General features: G+C 42.7%; 1 protein-coding gene across 1 annotated transcript; it reads left to right on the top strand.

The window, feature by feature from the left end:
- Positions 1–4,375: 4,375 nt before the first annotated feature.
- Positions 4,376–11,753, top strand: LOC307199736 (uncharacterized protein). The gene has a single exon (XM_079947709.1). The coding sequence runs from the start codon at positions 4,564–4,566 to the stop codon at positions 11,335–11,337; it is 6,774 nt and encodes a 2,257-aa protein (XP_079803835.1). The 5' UTR covers positions 4,376–4,563; the 3' UTR covers positions 11,338–11,753.
- Positions 11,754–16,949: the final 5,196 nt, after the last annotated feature.

Genomic DNA, 16,949 nt, shown 5'->3' with positions numbered 1-16,949 from the left:
CCCCCCCCCCAAATACATGCACAATTCAGACTTTTTGTAGTAGCAAAGAGACAGGGAAATATGCTGGAAACTGTCAGATGACATTTGCTTGATGTAACATTGTGTAATCTCTCTGCAAACAAATCAGGATGAGTGCCCCATTTTATCCGTTTTGCAATACAGATTAAAAATAAAACAAATATAGTCTAATCTAATGGTAGCTCATCATTAGCATATCAAACCACATGAGACAAGTTAATTAAACATACAAATTATTTTTGTTTGAGTAGGATATGTATGAGCAGAAATCCAGACTTAGTCTCCTAAACCAAGCTTGGGTTTGTTAAAACAATCCAATGTCCCCTTTCAGAGGCACTGTCACTCTACTTTATACTTCTTGTGAATTATGACCCACTGTCAGGGACTGGGCAGAGGAGGAATGGTGGAGACCACCTTCCCAGCCTGAACTTTCCACAGAAGAAGAAGACAGTATAGGTTTACAACAGTGGTTTGCAGAGGTCACAGTTCGAGGCAGATAAGGGTAAAAGTTGGGAAATAATGGGAGAGGAGGAGGCATAGCCAGGGCCGCTGGCTGACACGTTATCACTAAAAAAATTAAAAAATTGTCCAGTAGCACCTTAAAAGGTAAAGGGACCCCTGACTGTTAGGTCCAGTCACAAACGACTCTGGGGTTGCGGCACTCATCTCGCTTTATTGGCCGAGGGAGCCAGTGTACAACTTCCGGGTCATGTGGCCAGTATGACTAAGCCGCTTCTGGCGAAACCAGAGCAGCACACAGAACACTGTTTACCTTCCCGCCGGAGCGGTACGTATTTATCTACTCGCACTTTGACATGCTTTTGAACTGCTAGGTTGGCAGGAGCTGGGACCGAGCAACAGGAGCTCACCCCGTCACGGGGATTTGAACCACCAACCTTCCTATCGGCAAGCCCTGGGCTCTGTGGTTTAGACCACAGTGCCCTAAACGTGTCCATAGCACCTTAGAGACCAACTAAGTTTGCTCTGGGTATAAGCTTTCGTGTGCATGCACACTTCTTCAGATACACTGAAACAGAAGTAACCAGTGGGAGGGTGGGGTGGGATTTTTCTCAGAAGGGTAGTAGGAGATGGATGATTTTTATTTATTTCAACTGCGTCAGACCAACACAGCTACCTACCTGAATCACTTTATAACTAGAAAGCATTCCAGACCCCCCCTTCTCCCAGAACCCGGCGAGCCTTAAAAGTAGGAGAGCAAAGGGCTCAGAGACAGATGGCCCTAAGCAACAACTGTAAGGTGGGTGGTGCTGTTGACGAAGGAGGAAGGAGCAGAGAAGGTGGGTGGAGATTTATTCGGAGCAACACCATTACTCCAAGAGGCTGCATTTCTAAGCCTCTCTCTGTGAATATTGCATAAACAAGATTGTTCATAACTTTCCTTGTCTTATCCATTCCTGGCAACCTACCGTGGGGGGTTGGATCCTCTGAAGCCTGACACCCACTATGTTTCAATATCCTTAGACATCCCCGCTTCCTGAGGAATTATTCACAAGCTTAGTTATATCAGTTTATTCAAGAGTCACTTTGATCAAATTGATAGTTGTACTTGGATCTCTGAAAATTTTAGACCTAACCATAATTCTCAATATGTTCAGTTTTGTGAGCCCCAGTCTGAATCAGACCACCCAGATTCAGGTTTCCCATGTCAGACAAGGCTTCTTCCTGGTGGACTGTTGCAGTCCAAAATAACAGAAATTATATGCAAGTCAAATATTAGGGTATTTTTGATATTTTATCTTCATTTAATAGTCCTCGCATCTCCATGCATCTAAAAATTTGCTTCAAACAATAAAGACCTGTAGGCCTAAATATGCCCTCAAAGACCAAATCATTTTTTAAAAAGTCTTTTAAAACAGACATAATTGCTCCAAATTGTTTTAGTTCAATGTCCAGCAGTGCAAATTTATTATTATTATTATTATTAGCAGCAGCAGCAGCAGCCACCCATCTGACTGGGTTGCCCCAGCTACTCTGGGTAGCTTCCAACAAAATATTAAAAATACAATAAATGTCAAACATTAAATCTAGGGTTGCCTTCAAATGACTTCTAAAAGTCCTGGAAAAATCGAAATTGGAAACAGAACTGTTAGATCCTAAAACCAAGAATCTATCAAGAATGTATAACTTGCTGTTGAAATGGAACACACAAGATGAAATGGTTAAATCTGCTATGATTAAATGGGCACAAGATGTGGGACACAACATTATGATGGCTGACTGGGAAAAGTTATAGACCACAGGTATCAAGTTTACAGCTTGTAATGCCTTAAGAGAGAATATAATGAAAATGATCTACAGGTGGTACTTAACCCCAGTCAAGCTGGCAAAAATTTATCATTTGCCCGATAATAAATGTTGGAAATGTAAAGAGAGTGAGGGCGCATTCTTTCACCTTTGGTGGACATGCCCTAGGATTAAGGTCTTCTGGGAGACAATATATAATGAAATGAAAAAGGTATTTAAATATACCTTTCAGAAGAAACCAGAGGCCTTTCTCCTGGGCATGGTCGGCCAATTGGTGCTAAAGAAGGACAGAACTTTTTTTATGTATGCGACAACAGCAGCAAGGATACTCATTGCAAAGTATTGGAAGACACAAGATCTACCCACCCGGGAAGAATGGCAGACGAAGGTGATGGAATATATGGAATTGGCTGAGATGACTGGCAGAATCCGGGACCAAGGAGAAGAGTCGGTGGAAGAAGATTGGAAAAAATTTAAAGTGTATCTTCAAAAATATTGTAAAATTAAGGATTGTTAGAAAGATGCTGGAAAAAGAAAATTATATGGTTTTGGTAGAAATGATATAAAGGATTAAGTAAAAATGAATTGATGAAATTGATGAAAGAGAGAATGTAAAATAATATATTAAACAAATTATTAAGTTAAAAACAAGGTTGGAAGGATTTGCTGGAATAACAATTTGAACTAGAATACAAAAAGGGGAGGTGTGAGGAAGTCAAGGAAATAAGCAAAGGAAGAAAGTAATGTAAAGGTTTAATCTGTTCTTTTTCTTTTTCAATGATTGTATTTTTTTGTAATTTTTGTTTGGTTGGTTTTTTTGTATTTTTCTTTTTTCTTTTTGTAATTCTTAAAATTCTGAATAAACATTAAAAAAAAACCAAAACAAATAACTTCTAAAAGTCCAATAGTTGTTTATTTCCTTGACATTTGATGGGAGGGCGTTCCACAGGGCGGGCACCACTATCGAGAAGGCCCTCTGTCTGGTTCCCTGTAACGTCACTTCTCTCAATGAGGGCACTGCTAGGAGACCCTTGGAGTTGAACAATGGAGGTGGGGCAAGGCTGTTTAGGGCTTTAAAGGTCAGCACCAACACTTTGAATTGTGCTTGGAAACTTACTGGGAGCCAATTCCTTTAGGAATGGTGTTATATGGTGCTGGTGGCCGCTCCCAATCACCAGTCTAGCTGCCGCATTCTGGATTAGTGGTAGTTTCTGAATCACCTTCAAAGGTAGCCCCACGTGGAGCACATTGCAGTAGTCCAAACGGGAGATAACCAAAGCATGTACTACTCTGGCAAGAGTCTTACTGTTTTCCAATCTGGCATTCAGTTCCTTGGTTCATTGATTATTTATTTATTTATTAGCCAGTCTTCATCCTAAGGTCCCAGGATGGGTTACAGAATTAAAAAACAGTATTAAAAACAATTTAAAGCAATGCTTTAACAAACAATCTAACAATGCTCACCTAATGTCAAGTAGATAACCCTGTGCAGTGGTACCTCGGGTTAAGTACTTAATTCGTTCCAGAGGTCTGTTCTTAACCTGAAACTGTTCTTAACCTGAAGCACCACTTTAGCTAATGGGGCCTCCTGCTGCCGCCGTGCCGCCAGAGGCCGATTTCTGTTCTTATCCTGACGCAAAGTTCTTAACCTGAAGCACTATTTCTGGGTTAGCAGTGTGTAACCTGAAGCGTATGTAACCTGAGGTACCACTGTACACAGTATATTCATGTATCATTGTATAAAGCATACCAGTTCCTGAGTTACAATGAAGTCAGAAATCAGTGTCTCATAATTTTTCAAGAAGAGAAGCATGATGCTGATGGGATATTCCAGAAAGTGAGCAAGCTGCAGTTTTCCATCTAATGATGTAAACAACTTCTTCTTTTTGATTGTAAGCATTTTTGTGCAGGTGAAAAATCAGTAAAAACTACTATTCATACCATTAAACATAGCATATAAATGAAAAAGAAAGAAAGGACTATAGGCAATTGTTGGCATTACATGACCTTAAGAACTTGCCTCAAAATTCCAGTGATGATGAGACTGATGACATCACAAAATCTCCCTTTGTTATTGAGTCTTTAAGACTCAGTTTTGGCACATTAAGAAATAGTTGTAGATATAGAAGTAGGGCCATGGCAGAGAGGAATTATGAGGGCCTTTTTCCATCAGGCCACTCTTAAACTTAATAACTAAACTCTCAAGCCAGCTTCCATAAATGCTTCCTTCCTTTCTAAGGCCCAACTATCTCCTGCATCTGTTCATCTTTTCCCTTCATCATGGATCCAAGAAAAGTTCACAGTGACACACATGACCAGGTCAAGCCTTACTTGAACTTAGCTAATTCTGAAGATCGAGTCTTCCTTCGGGAATCATTAGGAAACATAAATAATTCCTTACTACATACAACAAACAACATTTGTGTAGGTGAAGCTGGTGATAAGCTTCTGAAAGATCCAAGCAAGGAGATAAATTTTGAGGCTTGTAGTGAGGAAACGGAACAATGTCAGAACAATATCCACGAACTGGGATGCAATAGCCTGAAAGTAACTGAAGAGATGAGGAATCAAATCAATGAAAAGTGTAAGGAGGCATTTGAAGTCCTAGCTAAAGGTGAACTTCAGAAAGCAGTTCATTTGTTCACTGAAGCCATTGAGTTGAATCCACATATTCCTAGTTCCTACATTAACCGGGCCAATGTCTTTATGCAGTTGCAGGAGGCACAGGCTGCCCTTAAAGACTGTGACATAGCCATTGAACTGAATCCCAAATCAGCCGAGTCATTCAGACTGCGAGGGAAAGCATTCCAGAATTTGGGGCATTGGGAAGAGGCAGCCTGTGATCTTGCTTTAGCTTCTAGACTGGAGTATGAAGAAGAAGCCAATGCTGTGGTAAGAAGATTGAAGTTAGGGTTTCAAAGGATTTCTGAGACACGTGCAAAGTGTGCCTTAAGATACAAGGAATCTGAGTTACCGGAGCAGGTTAAGAATGTAGAGGCAACTTCAAAGGATGATGAAGAAGATCAGAGAGAGAAAGATTTTAGCACACCATTGGAGAATGAAACAGCAAATGGCAAACTAGATCATGAGGATGAGTTCCAATACATGCTAAATGAAAATGTGGAGACAGTTGAGATGTGGAAGCAAACCAATGAAAAAAAGAAAGAAGCCTTTGATGCAGTGGATAAAGGTGAACTGCAAAGAGCCATTGATCTGTTCACTGAAGCTATTGAATTAAACCCCCGGTGTGCCAACTTGTATGTTTGCCGAGCCAGTACCTTTCTAAAGCTGCGTATGCCACATGCTGCCATAAGCGACTGCAATCAAGCTATAAAAATAAACCCTGATGCAGCATTACCATATAAGTGGCGCGGGGGCGCATTTCATCTGTTAGGATGCTTGCAGGAGGCCGCTAAAGATCTTTCTTTGGCCTGTCAGTTGGATTATGATGAAAATACATATACCATGTTGAAGGAGGTAGAAGCAGAGACCCAGTCATTCACTCAATGTTGGAGAAAGCATGAAGAAAAATGTAATACGGAATCATTTACGGAAAAGATGGAAAGGATGAAAGAAGCACTTGTGGACCCAGAGAGTACACAGACAAAGATTCCATTGAAAACACCAAAACACCAAGATACCATTTCAGAAGAACAAGAAAGGAGAAAATATAAACTCTCCAAAGAAAAGGAAGTTCCATATGATCATGCCCAAGAACATGAACCATTTATTCATTTTCCTGAGGAAAAATGCAAAGCCTGTCCTCTGTATGCTGCAGAACAGGAAAAAGGTCAACTCATAGCACATGAAAAATACGAAACATCTGACGTTCAGGAACTAGAGAATCAGAAGGGAACTAAGAGTGATTCTGAATGCATTAAATCAGAGAGTGAGGAGAGTGAATTGGAAATTGATACTGAAGAGGTGATTGAACCAGATGAAGATGTTCCTCAAGAGATGGGAGATGAAAACTTGAAAGTAACAGAGGAAATGCGAAAACAGGCCAGTGAAAAGAAAAGAGAAGCTATTGATGCAATTAATAAAGGTGAACTTCTTAAAGCTTTAGATCTGTTCACTGAAGCTATTAAGCTAAACCCACACCTTACCATTTTATATGCAAACCGAGCCAAGGTCTATATGAAGCTTCAGAAACCAAATGCTGCAATTAGGGACTGTGACAAAGCCATACAGATCAACCCTGATTCGGCTCAGCCCTACAAGTGGAGAGGAAGAGCATTGCAGCTACTTGGTTACTGGCAGAGGGCTGCTAAAGACCTAGCCTTGGCCTGCCAATTGGATTATGATGAAGAATCCTATGCCATGTTGAAGGAGATACAGCCAAAGGCTCAGAAAATTGCAAAATACTGGCGAAAGCATGAGCGGAAACTTGAGAAAAAGAAGTACAAGGAGCTTCTAGAAAGCCTTCACAAAGTTTGTGAGAAGCATGAAAGACCACAAAGTATACTTGCAGGGTTAGAAAGTGATGACAAGGTAGCCACTGAAGACCAGAGAAGGGCTTGGAAGGAAACCATGAAGGAATGGCAGGGAGTCAGACACACCGTCCTAAGGAAACAGGAGGGAATGTCCCAGGAAGAGGTGGGAAGAAGTCTGCAAGAAAGCATATGGATACAATATAGGTCTTTTGAAAAGGAGACTGATGAACAAGAAAACTTTCAGCAGAAGCTACTGAAGGAGCAAGAAAGAGTTCAGCACAAGGAAGTCAAATACCAGGGAACAGTCCATCAGAAAGAGCTGGAGGAACAGTTAAGAGCCCTTCAGCAGGAACTTGAGGAAAAGCTTAGAGCTTATCAAGAAGAACTGGATGAAGAGGAAAATTCTCTGAGAAGGTTATTAGAAGAACAGGAAAAATCACATCAGAAGTTACTCTATCAGCAAGAAAAAGCTTACAAAGTGATCCTAGAAGAGCAGGCAAAAGCTCAGCTGCTAGCTCTGGAGGAACTAGAAAGAGCTCAGCAGGCAGCTCTGGAGGAACTGGCAAAAGCTCGACTGACAGTCCTGGGGGAACAGGAAAGAGCTCAGCAACAAGCCCTTGAGGAAGAGGAGAGAGCTCTGAAAGCTCTGGAAAGTGCTCATAAGCAAGCACTGGAAGAACAGAAGAAAGCTCATGTGGTTGCCATGGAAGAACAGAAACTGGCACACAAAAAATCTCTAGAAGAAAAGATGATGGCTGAGGCAGCTCTGGAAGAACTCCAGAGAACTCAAAGGAAGTTTCAAGAAGAGCGAGAAATGGCTGAAAAGAAAACAATTGAAGAAAAAGAAAAAGCTCAGAAGATGCTAGAAAAAATAGAAAGTGCTCAAAAGAAGGCTGTGGAGGAACAGGAAAGAGCCCAGAAAGCCCTAGAAGCATTAGAATTTGCTCATAAACAGGCTCTGGAGCAGCAGAAAAAAGCTCAGATGGCCATCATGGAAAAAGAGCAAGCACAGAAAAAATCTCTAGAAGAAACAAGTATGTCTGAAGCAGCCCAGGAAGAACTATCAAGGGCTAAAAGAAAGGTCCTGGACAATCAGGAAATGCCAGAGAAGAAAGCAATGGAAGAAAGAAGGGTGCTTCAGAGAGGCCTAGAAGAATTAGACATTGCTCAGAAGAAGGCTGTGGAGGAACAAGAAAGAGCTCAGAAAGCTCTGGAAGCTCTGGAAAGAGCTCATAAGCAGGCACTGCAGGAACAGGAGCAAGCACAGAAAAAAGCTCTTAAAGAAAAGAAGATGGCTGAGGCAGCTCTAGAAGAACTCTCAAGGGCTCAGAGAAAGATCCAAGAAGAGCAGGAAAGGGCTGAAAAGAAAGCAATGCAAGAAAGAGTGGCACTTCAGAAAAGACGAGAAGAATTAGAGATTGCTCAAAAGAAGGCATTGAAGGAACAGGAGAGAGCTCAGAAAGCTCAGAAAGCTCTGGAAAGAGCTCATCAGCAGGCGCTGGAGGAACAGAAGAAAGCCCAAGTGGCAGCCATGGAAGAGCAGAACCGAGCCCAGAAAAAAGCTCTAGAAGAAAAGAAGATGGCTGAGGCAGCCATGGAACAACTCCTGGGGATTCAGAGAAAAGTCCAAGAAGAGCAGGAAAGGGCTGAGAAAAAAACAGTGGAAGAAAGAGAGGTACTTCAAAAGAGCCAAGAAGAATTAGAGTTTGCAAAGAAGGCCGCCCTGGAAGAACAGGAAAGAGCTCAGAAAGCTCTGGAAGCTCTAGAAAGAGCACATCAGCAGGCACTGGAGGAACAGACGAAAGCTCAGGCGGCAGCCATGGAAGAACAGGAACTAGCACAAAAGAAATATCTAGAAGAAAAAAAGATGGCAGAGGAAGCCCTGGAAAAACTCTTGACGAAGGTTAAAAAAGAACAGGAAATGGTTGAGAAAAGAGCAATGGCAGAAGAAGAGAGAGCTGAGAAGACTAAAAAAGAATTAGACATTGCTCAGAAAAAGGCCCTTGAGGAGTTGGAGACAACTAGAAAAAAGGCCAGGGAGGACCAGGAAAGAGCCCAGAATGCTCTGGAAGCTCTTGACAGAGTTCATAAGCAGGCATTGCAGGAACAGGAGCAAGCACAGAAAAAAGCTCTTAAAGAAAAGAAGAGGGCTGAGGCAGCTCTGGAAGAACTTTCAAGGGCTCAGAGAAAGATCCAAGAAGAGCAGGAAAGGGCTGAAAAGAAAGCAATGCAAGAAAAAGGAGTTCTTCAGAAGAGCCGAGAGGAATTAGAGATTGCCCAAAAAAAGGCACTGGAGGAACAGGAAAGAGCTCAGAAAGCTCTGGAGGCTCTGGAACGAGCTCGTAAGCAATCATTGGAGGAACAGAAGAAAGCCCAGGTGGTAGCCATGGAAGAACAAGATCAAGCCCAAAGAAAAGCTCTAGAAGAAAAGAAGAGGGCTGAGGCAGCCATGGAACAACTCCTGAGAGTGCAAAGAAAGTTTCAAGAAGAGCAGGAAATAGCTGAAAAGAAAGCAGTGGAAGAAAAAGAATTACTTCAGAAGGGCCTAGAAGAATTAGAGATCGCAAAGAAGAAGGCTCTAGAGGAACAGGAGAGAGCTCAGAAAGCTCTGGAAGCTCTAGAAATAGCACATCAGCAGGCACAGGAGGAACAGAAGAAAGCCCAGGCGGCAGCCATGAAAGAACAGGAATTAGCACAAAAGAAATATCTAGAAGAAAAAAAGATGGCAGAGGAAGCCCTGGAAAAACTCTTGACTAAGGTTAAAAAAGAACAGAAAATGACTGAGAAGAGAGCAATGGCAGAAGAAGAGAGAGCTGAGAAGACTAAAAAAGAATTAGAATTTGCTCAGAAGAAGGCCCTTGAGGAGTTGGAGACAGCCAGAAAAAAGGCCAGGGAGGACGAGGAAAGAGCCCAGAATGCTCTGGAAGCTCTTGAAAGAGCTCATAAGCAGGCATTGCAGGAACAGGAGCAAGCACAGAAAAAAGCTCTTAAAGAGAAGAAGAGGGCTGAGGCAGCTCTAGAAGAACTCTCAAGGGCTCAGAGAAAGATCCAAGAAGAGCAGGAAAGGGCTGAAAAGAAAGCAATGAGAGAGAAAGAGGTAGCTCAGAAGCCCCTAGAAGAATTAGAGATTGCCCAAAAGAAGGCATTGGAGGAGCAGGAGAAAGCGCAAAAAGCTCTAGAAGCTCTGGAAAGAGCTCATCAGCAGGCACTGCAGGAACAGAAGAAAGCCCAGTTGGCAGTCATGGAAGAACAGAAACTAGCACAAAAAAAGTCTCTAGAAGAAAAAAAGATGGCCAAGGCAGCCCTGGAAGAACTCTTAAGGACTCAGAAGACATTCCAAGAGGAGCAGGAAAGGGCTGAGAAGAAAACGATGAGAGAAAAAGAGGGAGTTCAGAAGCTCTTAAAAGAATTAGACATTGCTCAAAAGAAGGCCCTGGAGGAAAATAAAAGAGCTCAACACAAGGCCTTAGAGGAACAAAGGATAGCCCAGGAGGCTATGGAAGAGCTGGAGAGAGCACATGCTAAGTCTATAGAGGAACAGCAGAGAGCTCAGATGATAGCCTTTGAAGAACAGCAGAAAACTAAGATGATGCATATTGAACTGGAGGAAACTCGAAACAAAGTGTTGGAGGAACAAGAAAGAGCACAGAAGAGAGCTGTAGAGGAACAAGTGAAAGCTCAACATATTATAGAGGAATTGACAAAAGTTCAAAAGTCAGCTCTGGAGGAACAAGAAAGAGCTAGAAAGGCAGCCCTAGCAGAGCAGCAGAGAGCGGAGATGATGCTTAAGGAGCTGGAGGAAAGACATAGAAAAACCTTGGAAGAACAGGAAATCATACAGAAGAAAGCCCTTGAGCAACAAGAAAGAGCCCATCTTGCAACAGAGGAGTTAGCAAAAGCTCAAAAGTCAGCTCTTGAGGAACAAGAAAGAGCTAGGAAGACAGCCCTAGCAGAGCAGCAGAGAGCCGAGAAGATGCTTAAGGAGCTGGAGGAAAGACAGAGAAAAGAACGGCAAAGAACACAGAAGAAGACTGTTGAGCAACAAGAAAGGGTTCGTCTTGCTCTGGAGACATTGGCAAAGGCTCAAAAGTCAGCTCTGGAGGAGCAAGAAAGAACCCGGAAGGCAGCCCTAGCAGAGCAGCAGAAAGCTGAAATGATGCTTAAGGAGCTGGAAGAAAAACAGAGCAAAGAACGGCAAAGAATGCAGAAGAAGGCCCTTGAGCAACAAGAAAGGGCCCATCTCGCTATGGAGGAATTGGCAAAGGGTCGAAAGGCAGCTCTGGAGGAACAAGGGAAGGCTCTGAAGAAGGTCCTGGAAGAACAGAAGGCAACTGAAAAGGGCACGGTAGAATTGGAGGGAGCACAGAAAAAGGCCTTGGAGGAAACAGAAGCACAGAATAAAAATCCATCACAAATTCAGGAACCTGTTTTTAAAAGGATTCATGAGGCATGCAAGTTCATACAGAAACTGGGTGCTACTGAGCCAGAAGGAGCTCATAGAAAGCTCTGCGTTGAGCAAGGAAAGGCTCGCAAGAACCTAGAACAGAAAGAACAGCAACCACAGAAGGGTTCACGAAGGCCATTCTCGGACTCTGTTTTGGACTTTTTCCAAACAGATTAAATTCCAGAACTCTGATCCTGAATGAGGGTTAGGGAGGGGAAAAGATGGACTGAATTTGAAAGTCATCTGCAGGTACTGTGTTAATGAAAGTAAAACTGGGAAGGAAGGAAAAAGAAGAGAAATGTTTCTATTTTTAAAGTGTTCCCATACACACAGTATTTTTTTAAGGATTAAATCATTCCTGTCCACACAGCAGCACTGGGTCCTCCAACAGACAGATAGTCATGAATGCACAATGTTTTTTCATATCATCATGAGTGCCTCAGGGCTTAATTCCTGAGCAGGAGTTGGTTGGTTGGCTCCTCCTCAGTCACTACAAATAGCATCTAGGAAGCACCTGAGCTCTTTTACACACACACATACTAAGTATTTTTGACAGTTGATCAGATTTAAAAAATAAAAGATTCCATTTTCTATCCAGTGTTTTAAACATTAACTAATATTTTTTCAAAATATTACAATATTTCCCCCTGCTCAAATGCTTCCCTACCACCCATCACAGATTTATTTATTTATTTTAGAAACAGAAATATTAGATACGGGGGGGGGGGGGGTGTAATGGTTCTAGGGGTTGCTCATGCATAAGTCGTCGCCACACCTGGCTGAGTCACCTGGGTGAACCCTTTCTGTCTGGACAGCCACTCATCCGTGGCTGTCTCAATCGCTGGCAGAATCCGTCAGTGGGCGTTTCTTGAACTTCTTCCAGCAAAGAAGTTCTTTGACGCCTAGTCTCCGCCTACTCTCCCTGCGCGGAAGTCTTCTGCGCAGGGAGGGAGTGGGCAGCGGAGGACCCGTGCTCTCCCCGCTGGTCTCCGGCGAGGAGTCCTGGAGCCCCCTCGCTGATTCCCCCATCTGCCCCCCTTCTCCACTGGTGCTACGCTGATTTCCTTCCCCCGCAGATGGGCTGCCTCTCTCCCTCCTGGGACGCTCTCCAGCATCCCTCTGGAGCCCTCCCTCCTCCTCTGGCTCCAATGGCAGTTCCCTGACAGGGGGCGACGTTCATTTAGATGCGGATGAACAGAATATTTAAGGCACAATTAGAAAATGGATAAAATAAAACAATTGGCTTCTTAGTTTGAGTATTTTCAAGACTCATTCTGATTCAAATAAACATTTCAACCCCTTCTCTGAGTGGGAGCCTCTTTCCCTTGCTCCTTTCCTCAGTCTATGAGGTAAGAAATCTACAAATATTTGGTTAATCTCCAGCTTCTCTCAATGCTGTTTCTACAATGGAAAGAAATGTGTTGGTATTTCATCCCATCCTATCCCATCCTAACATCCTATGTTAAGGGGACTGAATGGACAGACCGCTTTGAAAAGGGCCATGTTGCACATTCAGGGCCTCTAATCCAATGTGGAGACTGGTTGTGGTTTTGGTATCAACAAAATTCCACTAAAGTTAGGAGACAATCCCCAATGAACAGATTTCAGGTTTCCAGCCTCCAAACCTACTCTTATCTGTCAGGGAATCATAGAATCATAGAACTGTGGAGCTGGAAGGGACCACGAGCTCATCTAGTCCTTGCCCTGCAATGCAGGAATCTTTTTGCCCAACGTGGGACTCAAACCCGTAATCCTGAGATTAAGAGTCTCCACTGAGCTATAGAATTTGATAATAAAACAATAACTGAATGTAGTGCCTTGGGGGGGGGAGACTCGGGGAGACGCATACCCCTAAGCATTTTGTGAATCTAGTGGGAGAAGAAACTAATTTTTTAAAGAAAAAAATTAGTTTCTTCTCTAGCACTGTGAATTGTCAGTTCTGTTGCTACACCCGATGGCGGCCTCATTTCCTTTCACAGTGTTTCCTGAGTCTCAGATGGAAGCGAGCATTTAATGTGTGGAGCAGTGTACTGTATTTATTTTTCCCAATTTGAAATATAAAATGGTGGTTTTCTTGAGTCAAAATGAGAGTACCCCTAAACATTCTTTTTAGAAAAAAGGACTGAATGTACTTTATAGATTAAGGAAGAATTATGAAATGATGAGTTTTCTCACACCATACTTTTCACTGTACAGCCAGACACAAAACTGCTAAGACAGCTGTTAAGGCATCCTGCATGTACATATATTTGAAATGATTGACATCAGAATCCTTTTTTTTTTTTCATATTGCAACCCAGTGTCCTCTTTGAGATGCTAAAATTAAAACATTGGATACACCCTAATTATTATTGTTTTAGAAAATTTCAGGGTGGTTTAGATTAATGCACTTTCTCATTTTGATGAAATATGAGTGCCCTGAATCCGCTCTTTTCAAATTTAGGTTTGGCACAAAACGGGACCACATCAGCAAGGCTGAGAGGGAGGTCTTGTTGTCTGGGCCGCCCAGGACCTCCAGACCCATTGCCCAGGCTTGCACCCTGGAGAGGTCACTTCAGTGCTGCTAACGCAGCAAAAACAATGCAGGAGGCAGGAACAAAATGGGGTTTGCCTCCACTGCTAGCCAGCCTCCTGTGCCAGTTCCCTCCTTCCCAGGCAAAATAACACCACCCACCCTTCCTTTTTCTGTCATGAGAAGAGGTATTTGGGAGGAAAGAGGGCTCTTTAGATACAGGAAATAACTTTCCAACCATTTGTTAACTGGAACTGATCAGGAGACAATTGTAGGAAATGGACCACAGGACTGAAAATTAACTGTGACCCTTCATCTGATAATATGCTTTTCTCAATGTGTTTTCTCAACAATTAGCATTTCTGAAATGCTAGTGTCTATTAGCATAAAGCTCCTGTATAGTGTACTCTACATGTATACGTTATGCATAATGGACAGCTGCTTATCCGGGATAAAAATTGGTAGCCATTTCTCATAAATGACAGTGTCCAAGACAGTATGGTGTAGTTTGCACCACATTATCACCATAGCAACCAAAACATGTTTATTGAAAGGAGAGTGCCATATATTAATATTCTTACATTCCAAGTATTGGCACCAGGTGGCATTGTAGCCCAGTTATAAAACAATAATAGTGCTCCCTTGAACCTCAATAATACTTCATTTCACAGCAGATTGGAAATGTACATTTTTACTAACAAACTGATTTTCTACTGTACAAAATGTGCTGTGGGTCTGCAGAAGATCTTCCTGAGTTTAGCTGAGCTTCTAAAATCAGTTCCAGCTGCTGCCCCTGAACTGACCATCTGTCACTCCAGTTGGCACAGGCTCAAGGAGAATTGCCCCCATACTTGTGCTCAGGCCCCCAAGCCAAGCACACTTGGCTGACTTCCGTCTCCAAACTCAAACTCACTGAACAGGTATCCCTCCCATCATGATTCCACCTCCCAATGGGTCAACTGAGGGGAGGCAGAAGGAGCCTCTCTTCTCCAGAATTGTGCTTTTTGGCACTGATGATTAAGGAGATCTCAAACTACAGTTCCTTGGATTCTTTGGGGGAAGCATTGTGCTTTAAATGTATGGTGTGGACATGAGTATAGCGAGGGAGAAGCCTAGAGGTGGATCATAGCTGCAAGCAGCCATAGAAGAAACAATCTAGGTATCCCTATTAAGAGAGAAGCTGGGAGGGACGCATTTCACATCCCACCAGCCCCTGCTTTTGGTCCAATACAGCTCTTTTGGGTTCTGCCAGCACTTGCTTAGTTTTATCCTTCACTTCCTTTCACTCCAGTTAAATCAAATCCCAGTCTTCCTCACAATACATCTTTTGTCGAAACCTTTTCTCCTAGTTGCTGGACTCTGATTCTTTGTTTCCTGTCAGTCCCCACAATCCGGACCTGCTGGGCACCTTGATCTGTCATGGTTCTGCCCAATCCACAAAGCTGCAAGGAACAGGCGTGGGCTGTGGTCACTGCAGGCAGTCCTGGCCATAAAGCTACTTACCACACTCCCTCTTGTCCCATAGAGCCCTGGGCAGAGAGCGTGGGAAACCAGAGTCTGGACAAACCTCCCCATATCAATACAAACACCATTAACTGGGGGAAATCTAATCAAAACCAGCCACATATTTTATGCCCTTCTTAATTCTTGATCTTTTTCTGTGTTGATTGTTTCAGCATTTAGCGAAGTTTATATATATATATATTTAAGGCAGCTGTATTCTGAATCTTGAAATAATTCTCCACTTTCTCATGCTTGAAGGGTTAGTTTTGAATGTGAAACAGAAATTCAAGATTGTGAAAATGGAATTAGTTACTATGGCTCTTTATAGAAGTCTTTATGCTGTAACCAGCTGCTTCCTCTCTTTAACCAGACGTGGGTTGTTGTTGTTGTTGTTGTTGTGCAGTGTCTTTATATGGAGGTACTGAATATCTGAGAATGAAGCCACCTAGTTTTCATCTCATGCCTACAATAAAGGTAGCCAACTACTGTTTCTCTGGGAGAAGCTGGGGGAACACACAGCAACTATAGCAATCTGGAAGCAATTAAGCTAATATCTGGCCATTCTAATGGGCAGCTATACAGGTTCTTCCATTCAAAGGGTGGGCAGTTAATCAATCCAGCTATTAAGATCTTTCTCTGTAAAATCATTGCCCAAATGCTCTACGGGGCTGAGATATGGGGAACTGATGTTACATCTGTAATAAAGGTCCTACAAAATAAATTTATGAGGCAAATTTTGGGGCTTCCCTGTGGGACACCGGCAACCCACCTCAGAGCTGAGTTGGGCCTACCCTTGCTCGCAGCCAGAATTGATCTAGCCTATCTGAGGTATTGGCACAGGCTAAACGCCTTCAAGGATCATCCCCTTACTGAGCTCTGCTGGTCAGAGCAACTAAGGACAGGGGGCTGGGCACAAAAGTGCCAAGATAAGCTTAGGATTTATAATCTTTAAATGGAGAACTACTTAGTCCTTAGCCCACATGACCTTAGAAATTGGATTTTTGATCACGATGCCAACCAAAACAGAGCATCCATCATTGCCACCCGTTACCCTACTTGGTACCCCCAAATTAAGACAATCACTCAAGGTCCCATTATCTTGAGACTCTGACCTTCCCACAACTACGCAGGGCCTTTGTAGAACTAAGATTCCAATAGATGCCCTCAGCATATTTAGAGGGGAGATATCGGGGAATTCCCTACATGGATCGCAAATGTATATATGGATACAATCCGGGTAGAGGACATCACACACTATCTGCTGATTTGCGCCCTGTATACAACACCCAGAGGAAAATTTATATCGCCAATCCTTAATTGGCTTCCAGGTCGACCCACACAGATAAACTTCTATATATTATACACCAGGTAGCCAATTTTGTGCTGGCAGCTAAGAAGCTCCGTTCCAGCTATGTGAATGCACTCCAATTTTAAATTTAATGTTGTAAATTTCGGGGGGGAGGGGGGTTATGTTGTAAACAGCTTCAGGTTATGTTGTATGATTTTAGAGGAATGTTTTCCTTTTATTCTCTGTTATCCATTGTAAAGGCCTTTGGCTATATATAATAAAATTAACTGCTCGTTAACCAGACGTGGGCTGTTGTTGTTTTTTAACTGTGCAGTGTCTTTATATGGAGCTACTGAATATCTGAGAAGGAAGCCATAATGTTTTCATCTTATGCCTACGATAAATGGAACAAACTACTATTTCTCTGGGAGAAGTTTGGGGAACACACAATAACTATAGTCACTATCTGGCAAATAGCTAAAACCC

This window comes from Podarcis cretensis (genome assembly GCF_951804945.1).
Source record: "Podarcis cretensis genome assembly, chromosome: 12".
Taxonomy (NCBI): domain Eukaryota; kingdom Metazoa; phylum Chordata; class Lepidosauria; order Squamata; family Lacertidae; genus Podarcis; species Podarcis cretensis.
Note: the sequence above shows the minus strand (reverse complement) of the source record. Positions and strands in the feature narration are given on the sequence as shown.

What these genes read in the sequence shown, in the direction of transcription:
- LOC307199736 (XM_079947709.1), top strand. Translation starts at nt 4,564, where the DNA reads ATGGATCCAAGAAAAGTTCACAGTGACACACATGACCAGGTCAAGCCT.